The sequence below is a fragment of the Pyxicephalus adspersus genome, chromosome 1 (genome assembly GCF_032062135.1).
Source record: "Pyxicephalus adspersus chromosome 1, UCB_Pads_2.0, whole genome shotgun sequence".
Classification (NCBI taxonomy): Eukaryota; Metazoa; Chordata; class Amphibia; order Anura; family Pyxicephalidae; genus Pyxicephalus; species Pyxicephalus adspersus.
Window position 1 is genome coordinate 5,301,899 of NC_092858.1, and position 17,369 is coordinate 5,319,267.

Consider the following 17,369-nt stretch of genomic DNA (forward strand, 5'->3'; position numbering starts at 1 on the left):
TTACACACGTGTTCGCCTTCCCCTCACTTAAAAAGTGGACCTGAACTCAAAAAGTACCCCATGTTATAAGGAACATCCGGAAATGTTGGGACTAAGCTGTACTGGGAAAATTAAACTTTTTGTCTGGAATTCCTTCTGAAAAACAGCAGAGCACTCCCTGTGTATAGTCACTCCTTGCTTAGATCCTAATAACCGGAAAATCCGCAGAGGGGGATCATCTAAGGCAGTGATCCCCAACCTTTTGCATGTCGCGGACTCCGGACCGCATATGCACGGGGAGCTGTGTGTCACTCAAAGGGGAAGAAACTTCCCCCAGAGTGATGTTATAATGCCAGAACCTGCCCACTCTCATGTCGCAGGTCTGAGCCTGCGATGTCTCCAGGAGACGTGGTTCGTAGCTATGGCCAGTGCGCCCCCCCAAGCTGATTTAAGGCACTCTGATCTTAGGCATTGCTGTCCTAGACGACTAGTCTCACCAGATTCAGTGATGTCAGTGCTGTACTGGTCAAAGTTCTCCTTGCTGGAGGCTTTGACATGGGGAAGCAAAGCCCTGCCTCTACCAAGATGGCTGCCTCCATACAGTGACAATGCACAGAACAAGACATGTAAAGGCAACAATGGAGAAATGGTCAGCTGCAGAGGGAGAACACATGCAATACTGGTGACGGTCTTCTGTCTTTAGCTTAAGCATAAAATTAAAGAGAAACTGAGTTCTGGAAGCTGTGTCCAAAAATAAAGCATAACAGAGTATACTCTATTTACAGTGCAAAGCATCACCCCTAACATAACCCCTAAACCAGAGTTCCTACAGAGGTTGCTGGGGGGTCCTTGAACAATGAGCAGTTTGCACCTCTCAGGTCAGTATACCTGACACCAATGATCGTTTTGGGGCTGTGCTTAATTTACTCAATTTAATTACTTTACTTCGAATTCAGAAAAAAACCTGCAATATAGCATGTAAAGTACCTAACTTGTGCTTGTGCTTTCATTACGTTGTTAGTGACAAGATCTTTTGTGGCTGGAGGATTAGGGCCCAGTTAGATCTATGCAGGGTAATATTACGCATTTTATTGCACCTTATTGTGCATTGCATTTAAGAAGCCCAAATGCACCGGCTGCCAAGGCATCATAACATTATAAGAAATAAAAAGAAAAAAAGCACCAGACCTTGTAATACAATAAACTTAAAGTGAAACTAAACCCCAAATAATGAAAACATACTTACCTTTAATCCTGCAGATCCGTTGGGAAGTTTCCTGGTTTGGGTCACGTGTCGTCCTGATATCTGTCTTTGGCCCAGCGCAGAGAAAGCTCCAGGCGCCAACATCTTCTTCTTTCTTCTTCCAGGTTCTTCATTCATCCCCAAGAACCTCCCGGGGTGCATGACGTAGGTATTTCAGGAGGCTTTGCGAAGGGGATGGTGCTGCACCATGTTGTCTACCTTTTAATGTAAAGTAAAAATTTAGATTTTAGGTCGGCTTTAAGGATCCTTTGCCTTGGTGCTCTGGGGTGCAGCCATGTACGTTCCAAGCCTTACAACAAGCTAAGATCTAAACAGACCCGTCGTATTTTGCGCTATTCCCTCTCCAGGCTTCAGCGCACCGCAGTGCAGGTCATGAGTCCAATCGTAGAATACACATAGGAGATCTATGGATCATACGGCCACAGCTCACTCTAATCACAGACAATGCTTTTATTGCAGTGAAAGGCGATCAGGCGATGGTTTCTATTCACCTAGATGAATGTCTTTAATCAAGCTTCCATCGTGCAGTAATTAGCGGTGCTCAGACCGGGCGGGCTGCGAGATGAACTCTGCTGAAACTTAATTACTGGAACTGAGGATGTAGAGAATATTGCGCTGTGTGCATCAGAGCCTGCAGGCTGGAAAATGGAAAGAGATGATTGTATCCATTGAAAGCAATGGAGGGAGATTTATATACAGGGAGATCATTACCATCATAGCTGTGGGGGATGATGAGGGCTAATACATTGTCAACTGGCCCCTGGGAAGGATATGTCTCGGTGTTGGTAGTAACAAGGCCGCCTGGCTGATTATATGATTCTGTCTGCATGTTAGTATGTAATGTATGAAGATATAAATATATATCTAGATTGTAAGCTCTTGGGGGCAGGGTCCACTCCTCCTCCTGTGTCACTGTCTGTATCTGTCTGTCTTTTGCAACCCCTATTTATTGTACAGTGTTGCATAATATATTGGCGCTATATAAATCCTGTTTATTAATAATATTATATAGTATCATAGCTAGAAGTGAAAGTATAGACAGCATTTTTCCTGGAGAAGAGAATAAAGGGCCTGAATAAGGCTGTGGATTTGCAGAGCTTTACTTGGAATCCAGGTCCAGGGTGTATTGGAAGAAATGGGTGTACCTAATTCTCGATTCCTCTCCCAGGCCAGGAATTGGAGCACCGGGTTAATCCTCGTACAAAGGAATCTTTGGGTTGGAGCCTCAGGTGTGGTTCAGGAAGAGAGGTTTGTATGCCATGAGGAAACTTGTGTACTGGAAGAAACAAGGAAGCCTCCAGATTGAGGGCCAAGTGGGCCTAGAAATGCCCCTTTACAATATGCTGCATATATATTCATGTTTCCCTGCGTTTTATCCCTTTTAAGACTGTGTCATTTTTATTGCAGACTGAAATGTGTCAGCCCTACCCAGCTTACCTTTGCACATTTATAAAGCAGAATGACAGAGGGGAGGGGGGGTTAGTACTCTGCAGCAATAGATTCCAGTTTCAAACACATGGACTTTAAACAATGAATGTTCTCCCCTTGTCTGAGTGGGAGTATTCAGGTTTGCTCCTACTTTCCAAGCACAGTTGGCTCAGTGGTTAGCACACTGGCCTTTGCAGCGTTTGAATCTCAGCCAGGACATTATCTGCATGGAGTTTGCAGGTTCTCCCTGTGTTTGTGTGGGTTTCCTCAGGGTACTCCGGTTTCCTCCCACATTCCAAAAACATGCAGTTAGGTTATTGGTTCCCCCAAAAATTGTCCTTAGATTGAATTATTGACATATGTCTATGCAAGTGACACTAGAATGTGGGGACAGCTAGTGACATGACTATGGACTTTGTACAGTGCTGTGTAATATGTCAGCGCTATAGGAATATTAGTTAGCAATAATAATTGAGTACAACTGGAAGTCTTCTTTTTTGTTCTGTAAACGTATTTATTTCAAGTCACAGCATAATATTTAAATCAATAATAATAATAATGTTCATGGTCAGAACTTTGGTAACCAGTATATTTTGTTAATTTGTTCTAGTTGATTTCTATGGGTATATCTGTTTTGTAAAGATCCAAAAAAAGTTGCAGCTTTTATACCAAAAAAAAAAAAAAAATGTAAGGCTAAGTTTACACTGATAATATGAACATTTTATGTGGTTTCCTCTCCTTTTTACACAAGTGTTTTCCTATTTGTTTAATATATTGATATTTAGTGCGGTTAATTGCATTGATCAGGTGGTTAAGGCAGAAGGTTTGCTGGTTTCTAAACACTACAGCCATACAGAATACCTCCTTACCACCTTGCCATGGGATTTCTGTTATTTTCCGGGCACCAGGTGCTGCATGAAGCAGTTTCCTGACCAGGTCAATATGAACTAAGCCTAGGACTTTTAAGTGGCACAATTAGCAGGTAATTCCTCATAAAACACACAGGAAAAGGGTTCCAGGTAAAACTGGATAATGAAAACATCATCACCAGAGTCCTGATAATGGTGGCACGGCTGGCACTTCAGCAGGTGGAATGGAAAACCCCACCAACCCGAGCTCCCTGTGAAGCCAAACTGTTGTATTCTTTCACTGCTTTCTCAGTCTGGAAGACCAGCACATCGATGCCCTGGGACTTGATGTATTCTACAGTGGAAGCTGGCACCTAGAAGACAGAATTGGTGATGGATGATTATTTCTACCTTACCCCTTATTGACATTAACAAACCAATACATAATCATTGCAAGCGTTAATATTATTGTTAATATTATTATTAATATTAATATTAAGAAATAGAATTTTTATAGCACCAACATATTACACAGCGCTGTACAATAAATAGGGGTTACAAATGACAGACAGTGACACAGGAGGAGGAGAGGACCCTGCCCCGAAGAGCTTACAATCTAAGACTTTGTAAGGATTGCACATTGTTTCTTGTTTTTAATGAAACAACAAAGTGGCAAATATTGGAAATTTGTCAATTTCCAGATTGTTAAATTGGCACATTCAGTAGAAAGGGAAATAAATATTGTTTATGTACTTTTTGTACCGAATAGTGTTATTTTTTTACTATGATTTGATTTGAACAAATAGCTTTATTTACACATTTTTCTGTGTAGGTGTAGCCTTGATGACCAGGCCCCAAAAGTCACCAGCTCTGCTGTCTCTATGGGCGAGGGGGGGGGGGATAATCACATTTATGTGTACACTAGCTAAATTGTGGCTACAACAGGGTGTGCCATTAAGAAAATATTATAACAAAGTATATGCTATATCAGTGTTTGTTAAACTTTTTAACATGCGGGAATCCTTGAAATAACTTTCAGGCCTTACAGGACCCCTTCTATAATTACTATATCCACAGATTAGAGTACATTAGAGTGTTGGTCAGTAGTAAGAATTCTTCTTACATTGCTGGCCATTGAGAAGAATGTCACCCTTACAAAAAAATAATTGGTGTTACCTAAACTATAACACTGGTCTATAACATATAGGTAGAAACTAATATATATATTGTGTTATTGTTGAAAAAGGTATTGGTTATTAATATTCTTGCACAATGTGTTTGTACTACGTATGTATTTAGATCTCAATCAATCTCCTGAGGAAACAGCTTTAGTTTGTGAAACGCGTCGAGCAAGAAATGAAATAAATATATAACATTGGAGTGTATAGAAAATAATTATAATACATAAACAGTTCTGTATCAATTTTGTATTCCTTTAAAGTCCCAATCTGATATTGTTTAGTATGTGTATGTATAAACTAGGGATGTGGCAATGTGTCTAAAGCTACGTACACACTTCCAATAATTACCGTTGGTAAACGAACGACGAACGATCCTGCACGATATCTGCGAACGATCGTATAGCACCGATCCTGTACATGCAGATAACGACACGATCGTTCGCAGATATTGTACACATAATAGATGCGATCGTTTGAATGATACAGGAAGTGACGTGCACCACAGGAAGTGAACGAACGTTCGTTCATCACGCATGCTCAGACCATGGACAATCAATGAACGACCGTACACACGATAGATGGTAAACGATCGTCGTCCAATCCGATCCGCCGGTCCGGTCGTTCATTTCCAGCGACTATTTTCGTTCGTCGGCGTCGTTGGTTACTTTTTTTACGAACGATTTTTGACCAATCGATCGTTCGTCGTTTGTTCGTCGTTCATTTCCAACGATAAAAATTGGAAGTGTGTACGCAGCTTAATTGATGTAAATGTGTGGGATGCTTAATACCTTATAGTTGGTGTCACCTAAACTGACCTGAGTCATTGCTCAAGGAATTCTAGCAACCTCTGGAGGAACCCTGGTTGATTTATATAAATAATATTGAATGTGTATAGCAGAAGAATGTACAGGTATGCAAAGTCCATACAATATTATGATTGTAGCAGCCCAGGTTTAGGAAATGCATCAACTGGACATCCAGAAGGGAGAGTGTGGCGCTCGCATGAGCGACAACCGAACCCTGCCCATGACATCAGCACACACTCTTGCCAGGTTACCTCTTTCTGAGAGCAATGCATGAAGTGTATGGTCACCACCTATACTATTATGTCCAGTTATATGTTTATTATTAAGAGTTGTTCTGTCATTTTTTTAAATGCAAACACACAAATTACAAAATGCCCTGCAGTATGCACTTCGAACACACTCAGTCAGCTGGCTCAGCTGAAGTAGAACTAACGAATGGATGAGCACAAATAGCAGAACGCATGTTTTACTGCTGACGCACCTGCAGCGCCTCACTCATTCCGCGACCGATCACTAGCGTCTTCACCCCCTTCTTCACAATCTCCTCCACATCTGCTGGCTGGACGCCCGGATAGTGCTGTAGGTGAGTGAAGCATTTTGGAAACATTAGTTATTAATTCATAATAATAGAAAGTTATCATTGGCAGAAAAACGTCAGCTGACCTAAACAAGATTAAAATAAATAGCCTATTACAAGATTAAAAAAAAGAGAAAAACAAGAACTGCACTAGGTACCCGGGTCAAATGTAGGTACTCACGTTACATTCATTTAAAAATTATTATTATTACACAGTATTTATTTAGCGCCGACATATTACACAGCGCTGTACAAAGTCCATAGTCATGTCACTAGCTGTCCCTCAGAGGAGCTTACAATCTAATCTCCCTACCTTAGTCATATTATTACAGCCTAAGGTCAATTTTGGGGGGTAGCCAATTAACCTAACTGCATGTTTTTGGAATGTGGGAGAAAACCGGAGTACCCAGAGGAAACCCACAAACACAGGGAGAACCTGCAAACTCCATGCAGATAGTGTCCTGGCTGAGATTCGAATCTGAGATCTAGCACTGCAATGGCCAGAGAGCTAACCACTGGAATAATGGTCACTGTGCTGCATTCCTTTGGGGTTTTTAAATCTACCTAATATTTGGCTTCAACTATATGTCAAATTTTTGGATGTCCTACAAGACAAAATTATAGACATACATCTGCTCCCAGAATAATGCCATCCCTATGGTGCACACATTTAAATTGCTGTATGAACACAATTCCTTTAGATTTTCCAAGCAAAATGACAGCAGTGTAATGTGCAGGGCAGCTCAGCAAGTCTCTGCATTGTGGAGAGAAGACACAATATTATAGAGGGGGATATAATAAATAGGCCACATCTACAGCGCTGCAGAAAACACTGGCGGCTAGGAGCTTATCTGCTCCCTCCCATCATCCCTGGGAGAGATGGAGCCTGCGGCTGGAACACAAGCAATAAACCTTCTGACCACAGCCAGCAAAACACAGCAGTGATAAACCATGGTGACTCCTCGGCTGCACACCATGTCTCATCTACGGGATGGCTGCTTACACAATATACACTGTACTGCAATGTTTGTGTTAAGCTACGTACACACTTCCAATTATTATCGTTGGAAAACGAACGACGAACGATCCTACACGATATCTACGAACGATCGTATAGCACCGATCCTGCACATAGAGATAACGACACGATCGTTCGTAGATATTGTACACACAATAGATACGATCGTTTGAGCGATAGAGGAACTATGTGCACGACAGGAAAGTGAACGAACGTTCGTTCATTACGCATGCTCAGACCATGGACGATCAACGAACGATCGTACACACGAACGATGTTCAACGATCGTCGTCCAATCCGATCCGCCGGTCCGGTCGTTCGTTTCCAACGACTTTCCTCGTTCGTCAGCGTCGTTGGTTACTTTTTTTACGAACGATTTTTGCCCAATCGATTGTTCGTCGTTCGTTTTGAACGATAAAAATTGGAAGTGTGTACGCACCTTAAGAAAGGGAAAGTTGGGTAGGACATCTGGGTTTAACAATGGAACAAGTCAGCATTAGGCTACATACACATAATTGGCACCGGAGATGAACGATTGGCCAAAATCTAGCATTATTATTATTAATAAACAGTATTTATAGAGCGCCAACATTTTACGCAGTGCTGTACATTAAATAGGGGTTGGAAATGACAGACAGATACAGACAGTGACACAGGAGGAGGAGAGGACCCTGCCCTGAAGAGGTTACAATCTAAGAGGTGGGGATACAGATATAAATTGGTGGGTAAGTAGTCAGGTTTAAGAGACAGAAGAAGACGAGTAGGTGAGGTTGAAGCGTTGGGTTTTGAGGGCTTTTTAAGTGAGCAGAAAGGAGTAGGCCTAATAGGACCAGGAAGACCATTCCAGAGAGTCGGGGCAGCTCTAGAAAAGTCTTGGAGCCGAGCACGTGATGAGGTTATGAGTGAGGAAGTCATTAGTAGGTCATAGGAGTAGTAAAGAGAGCGGCTAGGGGGGGATTTTTCTATCAGGTCAGAAAGGTAAATGGGACAAGAACTGTGGAGGGATTTGAAGGTAAAGCACAGGAGATTGAATTTGTTTCTAAGGTGAAATGGAAGCCAATGAAGAGAACTACAAAAGAGATGCAGCAGAAGAGGAGCGGTGTACAGCAGTTTACTGATGTTGTTCATGAATTCATCACGGTGGATCAATGAACAACCAAGAAGGAAGAACTGCTATACTCTGCTATGGAAGAGAGCACAGTGGGGAGCCACTTGCCCATCCATCCCCCTCCCTACAACATGCTAATTCTATCCTATCAGTGCAAATGATCATGAAATATAATTTCTAGCTACATAAATCCAGTGTGTATGCAAGGTTTTAGAATACCTCCTTCATTATGAGATAGGAAAGAAGGGCACCTACTACTAGGACCCTGACACAAACTCTAATTATGCAAACCATAAAGTGATTTCACCAAATTTCATACTGCAGATAAACAGCTATGAGGTTTTAGACATAGAAATGTCTGTGCAAGTACTAGATAGTATGATAAGGTATGTTTCTATGTTACTGGAGTTTAGACTTAAGCTTGCACATCTAAATTCTACAGTACAATTATGGCTTGTGCAAACACTAAAATGGTACTTATAATCCATAAAACTGTTATTTGTAAAGCAACCAGTGTGGGTCCCTAGCTGAAATGAGAGCTGGGCCCAGATGTAGTGTAACAATAATGTACAAAATATCAAGCAGTGCAAAGCAGAAGCCACACAGATTCTTACACCAGTTCCGGTCTCCCTCCAGTCCCAGGTTCTGCTTCCTCCTGGCCAGACCTTGCAGTCTTTATAATGCTGTCCACCAACATTCATGCTGCCCCAAGAGATCCTGGAGATTTCAGGAGAAGACATCTTGTGAACCCACTTCGGAGAAAGAAAAAATTAGAACACAGCATTAGATAGATCTGCTGGGGAAATGGTAACGTGGCCTGTAGATAGCACAGAGTAGGACCCTATAATAAGTTTTTGCCTCCCCCAGGGTAACTTACTGTACCAGCTACTTCTCATTTCGTGTGGATTAAACTTTTGTCATTTTTTGTCTCTTTATTAACACAAAGAACATCAAACCCTCAAGCTATGATCGCAATATGGAAAAATGATTTGTATTGGTCAATTCCACAAGAGGTTGGACATTCCGAACCCAAATTCAATTCAAAATTTTTACTTTACATTAAAGGTTAGACCTTTTTAGGTAAAAATTGTTTGTATGATTGTTTGGACCACCTATCGGATCAAGACTGAATGGGAGCGCAAAGGCTCCCAGGATACCTATGGCATGCATCCCGGGAGGCTCTTGGCTGCTCCATCTGCACATGCCCTAATCTCGGGAATGCGCAGAAGGAGCCTTTTCTTTCATGGTAGAAAAAAGTTGCAGATCTCACAGATGTGCAGTGAGATTGGCAATCTTTTTCTCCATCTATATCACCAGATCTCATGCCTGCGCAGTGCGAGTTCGGAAAAAAGAACCCGGAAAAAGAGAGATGTCGGTGCCGAAGACAGATACAGGGACGATGTGGGACCCACAATGAAGAAACCTCCTAACAGATCTGCGGAATTAAAGGCATTTTTTTTTTATTTCGAGTTTAGTTCCGCTTTACAGTTTTATGCTGGTTCTTGTTCATCTGCCATCTCAGAAAACTAAGATCCACATCACGCTAAGCCATCACTGGCACTCACCAAACACTGCAGGCCTTGCTTGGTTCAATACTCAGTTTTCTCTACACCGTAATGAAAACAGTGGAAGTGCATATTATGGATTGTGAGGATTTGACAGTTCCCATATAAATCAAAGGTTTAGCGCCTATGCAGACTTCCTGACACCAAGGAATGTCATTATGCAATTAGAATAGCAAGGTTTTACAAATTTTAAACAGGGTAATATTCCTGAAAACATTGGAGGTACACATTCTGAACAGTGAGAACAATTGGTTTACAAGAGAAAAGGCTATGAAAGGGAAAACAGGCTTATTTTTACATCAAATCTAAACTGGACTGTATGCTTTTGATACCTTCATCAATCACATGTAATGCCATGTTATTATTTTTCCCCAGCAATTTGACAGTTCCTACATATATATATATATATATATATATAATATTTATATAAATAAATAAAAGGGTTACCACTTATGCAGACTTCCTGACACCAAGGGATGTAATTATGTAACTGGAACAGCAAGGTTTAACAATTTTCACACAACCCAACCTATTCTTGAATAATTTACATCTGCCTTGACAAATTTTATGATTGTGTTACCCATGTGGATATGTTCCTGATACCGGTAATTGAAGAAATGGTGATGATAAGTTGAAAAATGTCTTTAGCCCTATAAAAGAAGTCCAGTTGAATTTGACTATTACTAGCTATACAATGAACTGGATAAAAGACCAGTTCTGTCTTTGATAACAAAAGTACAAGCTATGATCACAATATGGAAAAAAGATTTGCATTGGTCAATTCCACAAAAGGTTGGACCTTCCAAACCCACATCCCAAGTGAAGGTTATATGCTTGTTCTTGTTCATCTGCCATCTCAGAACACTAAGGTCCACATCACGCCAAGCCATCACTGGCGCTCACCAAACGCTGCAGCCATTGTACAGCTCAGTATTCAGCTGTTTCCCTTACACCATATTGACAAATGTTTTGAAAACAATGTGGTGCATATTTAGGAAACATGTTAGCAATTGAAGAGGGTATGAAAAAAGACAACGTGCTATTTACGTCAAACCTAAACTGGAGTGTAGGCTTTTGACACTATTATCACCCACATATAATGCCATGTTAACATTTCTTCCCCAACAATTCAACAATTCCCATATAACTCAAAGGGTTACCACTCATGCAGACTTCCTGACATCGAGGGATACCATTCTGTAATTGGAACAGATTTAACAATGTTCACACATTCCAATGCATTCTTGAATAATTTACATGTGCCTTGACAAAATTTATGATTGTGGATTTGTTCCTGATACAGATATCTGATGAAGCATCGTGGTTAATAAGTCTTTAGCCTTTCAGAATAAGTACAGTTGAATTTGACTATTACTAGCCATACAATGACCAGGATAATTGATCCTACCAGAGATCAGTATGAGCAAATCACAAATACATAATCTAGAATAAACTGGTGAGATTTTTGGTGCTGCAATTAAAAAACAATCAAGGTGGAGTTAATGGAAATGGTATTGACAAAACAAGGCAATTTTTATGATTTTTATTACATTTTTATTATTATTAATCTGAGACCCAATTGCATACCTCCATTTTTTCCTTTCCATATACCTGGTTAGGAATCCTTGTTTTAAAATGTGAATACTAGAACCTGCACTTTACAACTTAAATGGTCAGTATAGTGTTACAATTCTAACAGATTCAACACAACCTGGCCCATTGCCCATTTTCGAACACTCATTACCAGCAATTAAAGGTCAACTCACAAAGATACTGAAATTACTTTAAAGCTTTACTCCACATGTTATCTTTGGATAAAATTGGTAAATCTAAGCAATACCCAAAAGGGATGTGGATGCTCTTTCAAATCATTAGGTTCAAGCATTTGCAGAGGAGGATAGCACTTATTCTAGAACATACTTTTTAGATGAGTGTGTTCTCCCAACCTTGTGTTAACAGGTTGTGTAAGCTTTTTCTCCTTCCAGCATGACTTTTGCCCCATGGTTTTAAGTTGGGTTTTTGTGATGGTCATATCCTCTAAACATTTGGATATACACTGCTCAAAAAATTTCGGGAACACCAAAATCACATTAGATTTTTATGACAAAAACATTCAAGATGAAAATCTTTATTGATATATATTGTGTAGTTTAATAAGAGCAAGATGACATAGGGAATGGTCAAAGGAAACCAAAAGCATTAACCCAGTTATGGCTAGATTTGAATGGAAATCACAGAATGATCCAAGCTGCCTGATTTTCAACAACTTACAATGTGGTTCAATAGTGTGTATGGCTCTCACATGCTTGTATGCACCTCAATGTTTGGGCATGCTTCTGATAAGACTGCAGATGGCGCACTGGTTGATCTTCTCACAGACCTGAATAAGGGCATCAGTGAGCACCTGGACAAACTATGGTACTACTTGGCAGATGCACAGATACATATTGTTCCAGAGGGTCTCAAATAACCAGCTCTGAGGAATGTGTGGGTTAGGTATTTGCATCAATTCCTTGGTAATACAGAAAGTACCTACACACTCTTGCCATATGAGGCACTGTTCTGCACCAGGAGAAACTCAGGTCTCCCCTGCTCCCATCTGTGAGAATAGGATGCTGATGGTAAACCTGCCAGTTCCGGTGTTCTCTTGCAAATACCAATTGGTTTGTGCGTGCCAGGCTGTGGGTCCCATTACAGGATTTTAGGCAGACATACCAATCACATTAAGCGTTTGGTCAAAAACATGACCATGGAATAGCCATCTGCAAGTCATCCTGTAGGGCTCTTCTGGTGCTCTCCCTGATTCTCCTTGCACGAAGTTGAATATACTGGTATCTCATCTAAACTCCTGAGTTTGTGCAGGGAGACAAACCAAACCTTCTTGCAAGGGCACATAAATGTGGCATCCTGGAGGATCTGAACTACTTCTGCAAACTGAGTTGGCTGCAAGTATAGGGGCACTAGCAAACCGTAAGACTGATGAAAGATCAAGCAAGGAATCAAAAGGAGAAAGAATAAGGCAGCTGTAAAAAAACATTTCTTGTTTGGAAGTTGGCTTGCTGTTCTCCTTCCTGTCCACCTGTTGATTTCATTTGCACCAAAGCAGGTGAAATTGATTCGTAATTAAGTACACTTCTTACCTGAACAGATCCCAAAAATGTAATTGATTTGGGGTTATAGTGTGTTGAGTGTTCCCGTAATTTCTTTATCTAGTTTATAATCTCTTTCAACTGTCTGATTCTTAACTGTACTATTAGGCATCAGATATTTGTATCTTGCTGTGGTTTGGTACAAAGATGAAGAGGTTAATATTTGCTTTTTTAAACTCTGGCCTGTAGTCCTTTGTAAATATGATGATGAAAAAAAAAAATAAATAAATAAACACAAAATGTTTTTTCTAAATTGCTTGATATTTGTATTGGAGATGCCCAAGCTATAGCTTCTGAAATAGTTCTATATTTAAAAGTAAAACAAGCCCACACTGTAGCCACAGTAATTGTGGCACAATTCATCCTCATTAACAACAAGGGTTGTAAAATTTCAGTCAGTTTCTAAACAACTTTGAGCCCAAAATGCTTGCATTAAAGGGATAGAAAATGCAAAGTCCCAGCTAATTGGGAATCAGAAACTGTGATTTCAGGTTTTTGTGCTAACAACTTTCAGGTTGCATTTCTTCCAGAGTGGCAGCCCCTACAGAGGTTGTCATATATTAAAGTGCATTAACAGCTTGTTTACCAATATGGAAATGTTTGGCAACCTAAATGTATGCAGACTACGATGATGGTTAGTGGCAGATTGATGAATGATGTCGAGGTACCACTGTGCACATCAGAAGAGAACCACTGTTTGCCTCGGTTGACAATTATCTGACGTGTGCACATAGCTTTAGGTGTCACAAAGTCCACATGAAGAACAGGCCTCAAAATCCCTAATCAGATTTTTCTCAGTTGACAATGGTAAAAATGCAGGGAGCCTATTTAACCCATAAATCATAACTGCACTCTTAGCTTCGTTTTTGCAAAACTATACAAGTTCCTTTCCAGTACTTAAAAGGCTTACTAATTTCACTGCAAATATTTAGATTCTCACAATGTCTAATAGATGTTGTAGCAAGTCAGAAAGTGCCCATCTTTCCTGGCTGCTGAACATTTAGCCCTTTATTCCCCAGCATGACTGGCTTTGGTCCACCCTTTTCCTTCACTCTCAGGACTCTGCATCACTTGTTGGTATTACCATAGTTTCTGATTTTTATGAAGATATGTATTGCCTCCTGTCAGACCCTTCTGCCAAACATCATCTGTCTACATTTTTAGTGATTTATTGATTATAGAACTGGATACAAAGTAGGTATATAATGAAAACAGAATGTTTTATTCAATCATTTAATTAGAACATCAAGGAATGGAAAGGAAGAAATTAAGGAAGCCACATTGTGGCAGATTACGATTCATCTTTAATCAAGTGACACCAAGCACCTCCAATGTATAACCTTTATATTATTATACACATATTTTTGAGTGACAGGTAGATCATCAGAATTATGCAAGCAGGGAGGGAAGATTGTATGAAATTACTCTTTTTTTGATCCTCAGTCTATAGCACACTTTAAATCTTGTACTGAGAGATGCAAAGGACCAGATAAAACACAAAATGAGAAAGAGATTCAACCAGTAATGAAACCCTGCACAATAATCAGTCAATTGTGAAATGGCACAGCTTACAATATAAACACAAAATATGTCTAGCAAACCTAGTAACAATGCCTAAATACATTGAACATCATTGGGATTACACTACTAAACATAAGATCCTAGTAAAGAGTTGAGAGAAGGGTTTTACTAAACCTCCAATATTACCATGTGTGCAGGAAAATATCCTCAGTTGCTATTTTAAATATCACCGACTATCTGTTTAGTAAGTCTTCTCGCCTAGAACTACATCAGATTACAAATATAGAATGAAAATTCCCATAAGTGTCAGTTTTTATTGCCTTTCTTTGTAGGCTCAGCAAGTTTTGAGCTATTCTCAGTAGAATGTTTGACCTGCTGTAGGATACCAGTGAACAAGCAAATGTTTTTTTGTCTCACAAATGCCAGGTCTGTTTTGGTTAGTCTGACCTGTTATACTCAGTATGGGATGAGAGATAGAAATGAAAGTAATTTCATAAAATATATTAGGAATGCGGATATAAAGGTCATTGGGTATGACGGGTTGCAGGAACTATGGCAGCAATGGTAGCCTGTTGTCATATCGCTCATGTACTCAATAAACAGAACACAGTGCAACCAACTCGAACTGGACTAGTCACTAATTTGACTTCAATCAATCCTGTCAACTATAAGGCTTTCAATATGAAGTTGCTCCCAGCTGAACTCAGTAGTTCCTTCCATTAACCCTCACATCACTCCAGGTCATAGTAAGAACGTAAGTGTGCACTCTATAGCTTGTTCTGAGATGCAAGGACTGGAAAAAGAGAAAACAAAAAAAAAATATAAAAGGGAATGCGGGCATCCAACACATCCTTGAAGTATGGAGGATATGATTCTTTATTCAAGTGTCTTTGTAGTGCAGAAATGCAAACTTTCCACTATCAGCCACCAGACTAGTCAAGAATAAGCTTGTTTTTTTCCCTCACTCTTCAACAGGGTCACATCTATAGCCAAAGGATGAGCCTATCAGTCTGCTTTACTTCAAGTTCACTGTGCAACCACAGACTGGTGGCAGGGTAAAAAACCCCTGTACAGAAAAATCTGGTCAGTGACCTCTGGTCAGTTCGTTGCTTGACCCTGAAGCACACGAGTTAAACGTTGTGGTCTATTTTCCCAACGTAGTCCTCTCTGAGGTTCACACACTTCTTCCAGCAGTCCAATGCATTTATGCCCTCTGCATAGAAAGACTTGTCAAGAGTGTCAAAAATAATGAGACAACAGCTACGACATCATATGACTGGAAAGGGGTGCCAGATGGAAACTTTTTTATATCTGGAAATAGGTGGAACCTTGAGAGGGGTGCATTATCACATGAAACCAACACGAGTTGCAGTTTGGCATCGAGGAACTTGTGACGTCCTAAAGAACAGAACTTTTTGACAACTTCCTTCTTCTCTTTTCTTTGATAGTCCGTTGCAATTACTTCACAAGATCAGAACAATATTGCCTTGTATGGTTTCACCTTTTTTCATAAAATCTAGAAGCAGTACAGTCTCTGGATCCCAAAAACCAGACTATTACTCTCCGTAGAGAAGGAACAGCCTTTCCCTACTTTGGAAGGGAACTGGTGAACTTCCACTGAATGGACGATTGTCTTAATTCTAGGGTAGAGATAGGCCCTGGATTCATCCGTCACAATTTGTTGAACGAAATCTACTGGATTGGCATTAAAGAAGGGGCGATTTTCCACAGACATCCGTCATTCCGCTTCTGTTTTCAGCACCCAACAGGCGCAAACCTCCAAATATTCTTTTGTGAATGCGTTCATGTGTGTTTTTGGAGCATGTAATGACTTCTCAATCTGACGAACTGCTATTGTTCTGTCATCATCAAATCATGCAACTTGTCCACTTGTCCTGAGCAATTGGTCCTGGTTCTTCTTGTAATAAAATTCAGATTCCCACTTTTTTAATACCCCAAAGTTGCCACCATATCCTCATGGATGACCTTTGTAAACATCTTACAAAAAAATCTAATCGAGGCACAAACCTCTCATTTCTCTATTTCAGATGAATTGCACACCTGCCTACTTTTAACATCTGTAAATAAAAAAGGTTATCCCTCAGTGGTTAAAATTTTGGTCAATTTTCTGTAAAGGATGGAAGGCTAAAACACAGTTTTCACAAGGTTGAATGATTTTGTTTTCCAGGTTAGACCTCAATGCTACGGGACAGTCCTCGTAGAATTAGGGGAACTTGGGCTTTGCTTTCATTCTCTGTCACGGTTGAGCAGGTCAATGTGGCCGATATGGGAACAGTAGGAGTCCTTGTGCTGCTTAACCAGCCATTCCCATTTGGTGGTATCCACATGGCCCATGTTGATGTACTATGACAGGAATTGTTGCAATATTCTGTAAATGGTGCCCTTGTCTTGGTAGAGATGCAAAGGGACAGGAAATTTTATGTGTAGGAAAACTACGGGGGGAAATAAAATGGAGAAAAATAAATGGCATCCAAAAACTGATAGGCTGCATACTATTCTGTTCATTTTTGGTTCCTTCAAACCAGAGGATTTGGATATCATGACAAATTGAGAACTTCAACATTTTTTTTCTTTTACTACGATGTGTCGTCCCCAATAATGCTCACTGTAAGGGCCCATTCACATTACCACTACACACGTTTGTTAAATGCATTTAAAAAAAGCAAAACAATGCATCTACTACTAATAATGCATTTAGTCTGCAATGGTACGTTGGGTAGTCCACTGTAAATAGCACATACACAGCTGACCAGTGTCGCTTGAACAGGCCCCTGATTATAACAATCATGGCCCTTGCCTAGAACAGGCCACCAACTATCCCAATCATTCATTGAATGGGTCTAAATTGTCCCTTGCCTCGATCGTGTCTAAAGTGTCTCGATCGTGACCCTTGTCTGGATCGCG

At 40.3% G+C, this 17,369-nt stretch overlaps 1 protein-coding gene across 1 annotated transcript in view; it reads right to left on the reverse strand.

Moving 5' to 3' along the window:
* Nucleotides 1-3,161: 3,161 nt before the first annotated feature.
* AAMDC (adipogenesis associated Mth938 domain containing) overlaps nucleotides 3,162-17,369 on the reverse strand; it is a 15,497-nt gene continuing 1,289 nt past the window's right edge. Inside the window, exons 2-4 of the mRNA XM_072401334.1 lie at nucleotides 8,824-8,961; nucleotides 5,988-6,083; nucleotides 3,162-3,893 (exon numbers count right to left, since the gene is read on the reverse strand). Of these exons, the coding sequence (XP_072257435.1) occupies nucleotides 3,753-3,893; nucleotides 5,988-6,083; nucleotides 8,824-8,949 (363 nt within the window). The 5' untranslated portion in view covers nucleotides 8,950-8,961 and the 3' untranslated portion in view covers nucleotides 3,162-3,752. The remainder of the gene's footprint in view (nucleotides 3,894-5,987; nucleotides 6,084-8,823; nucleotides 8,962-17,369) is intronic.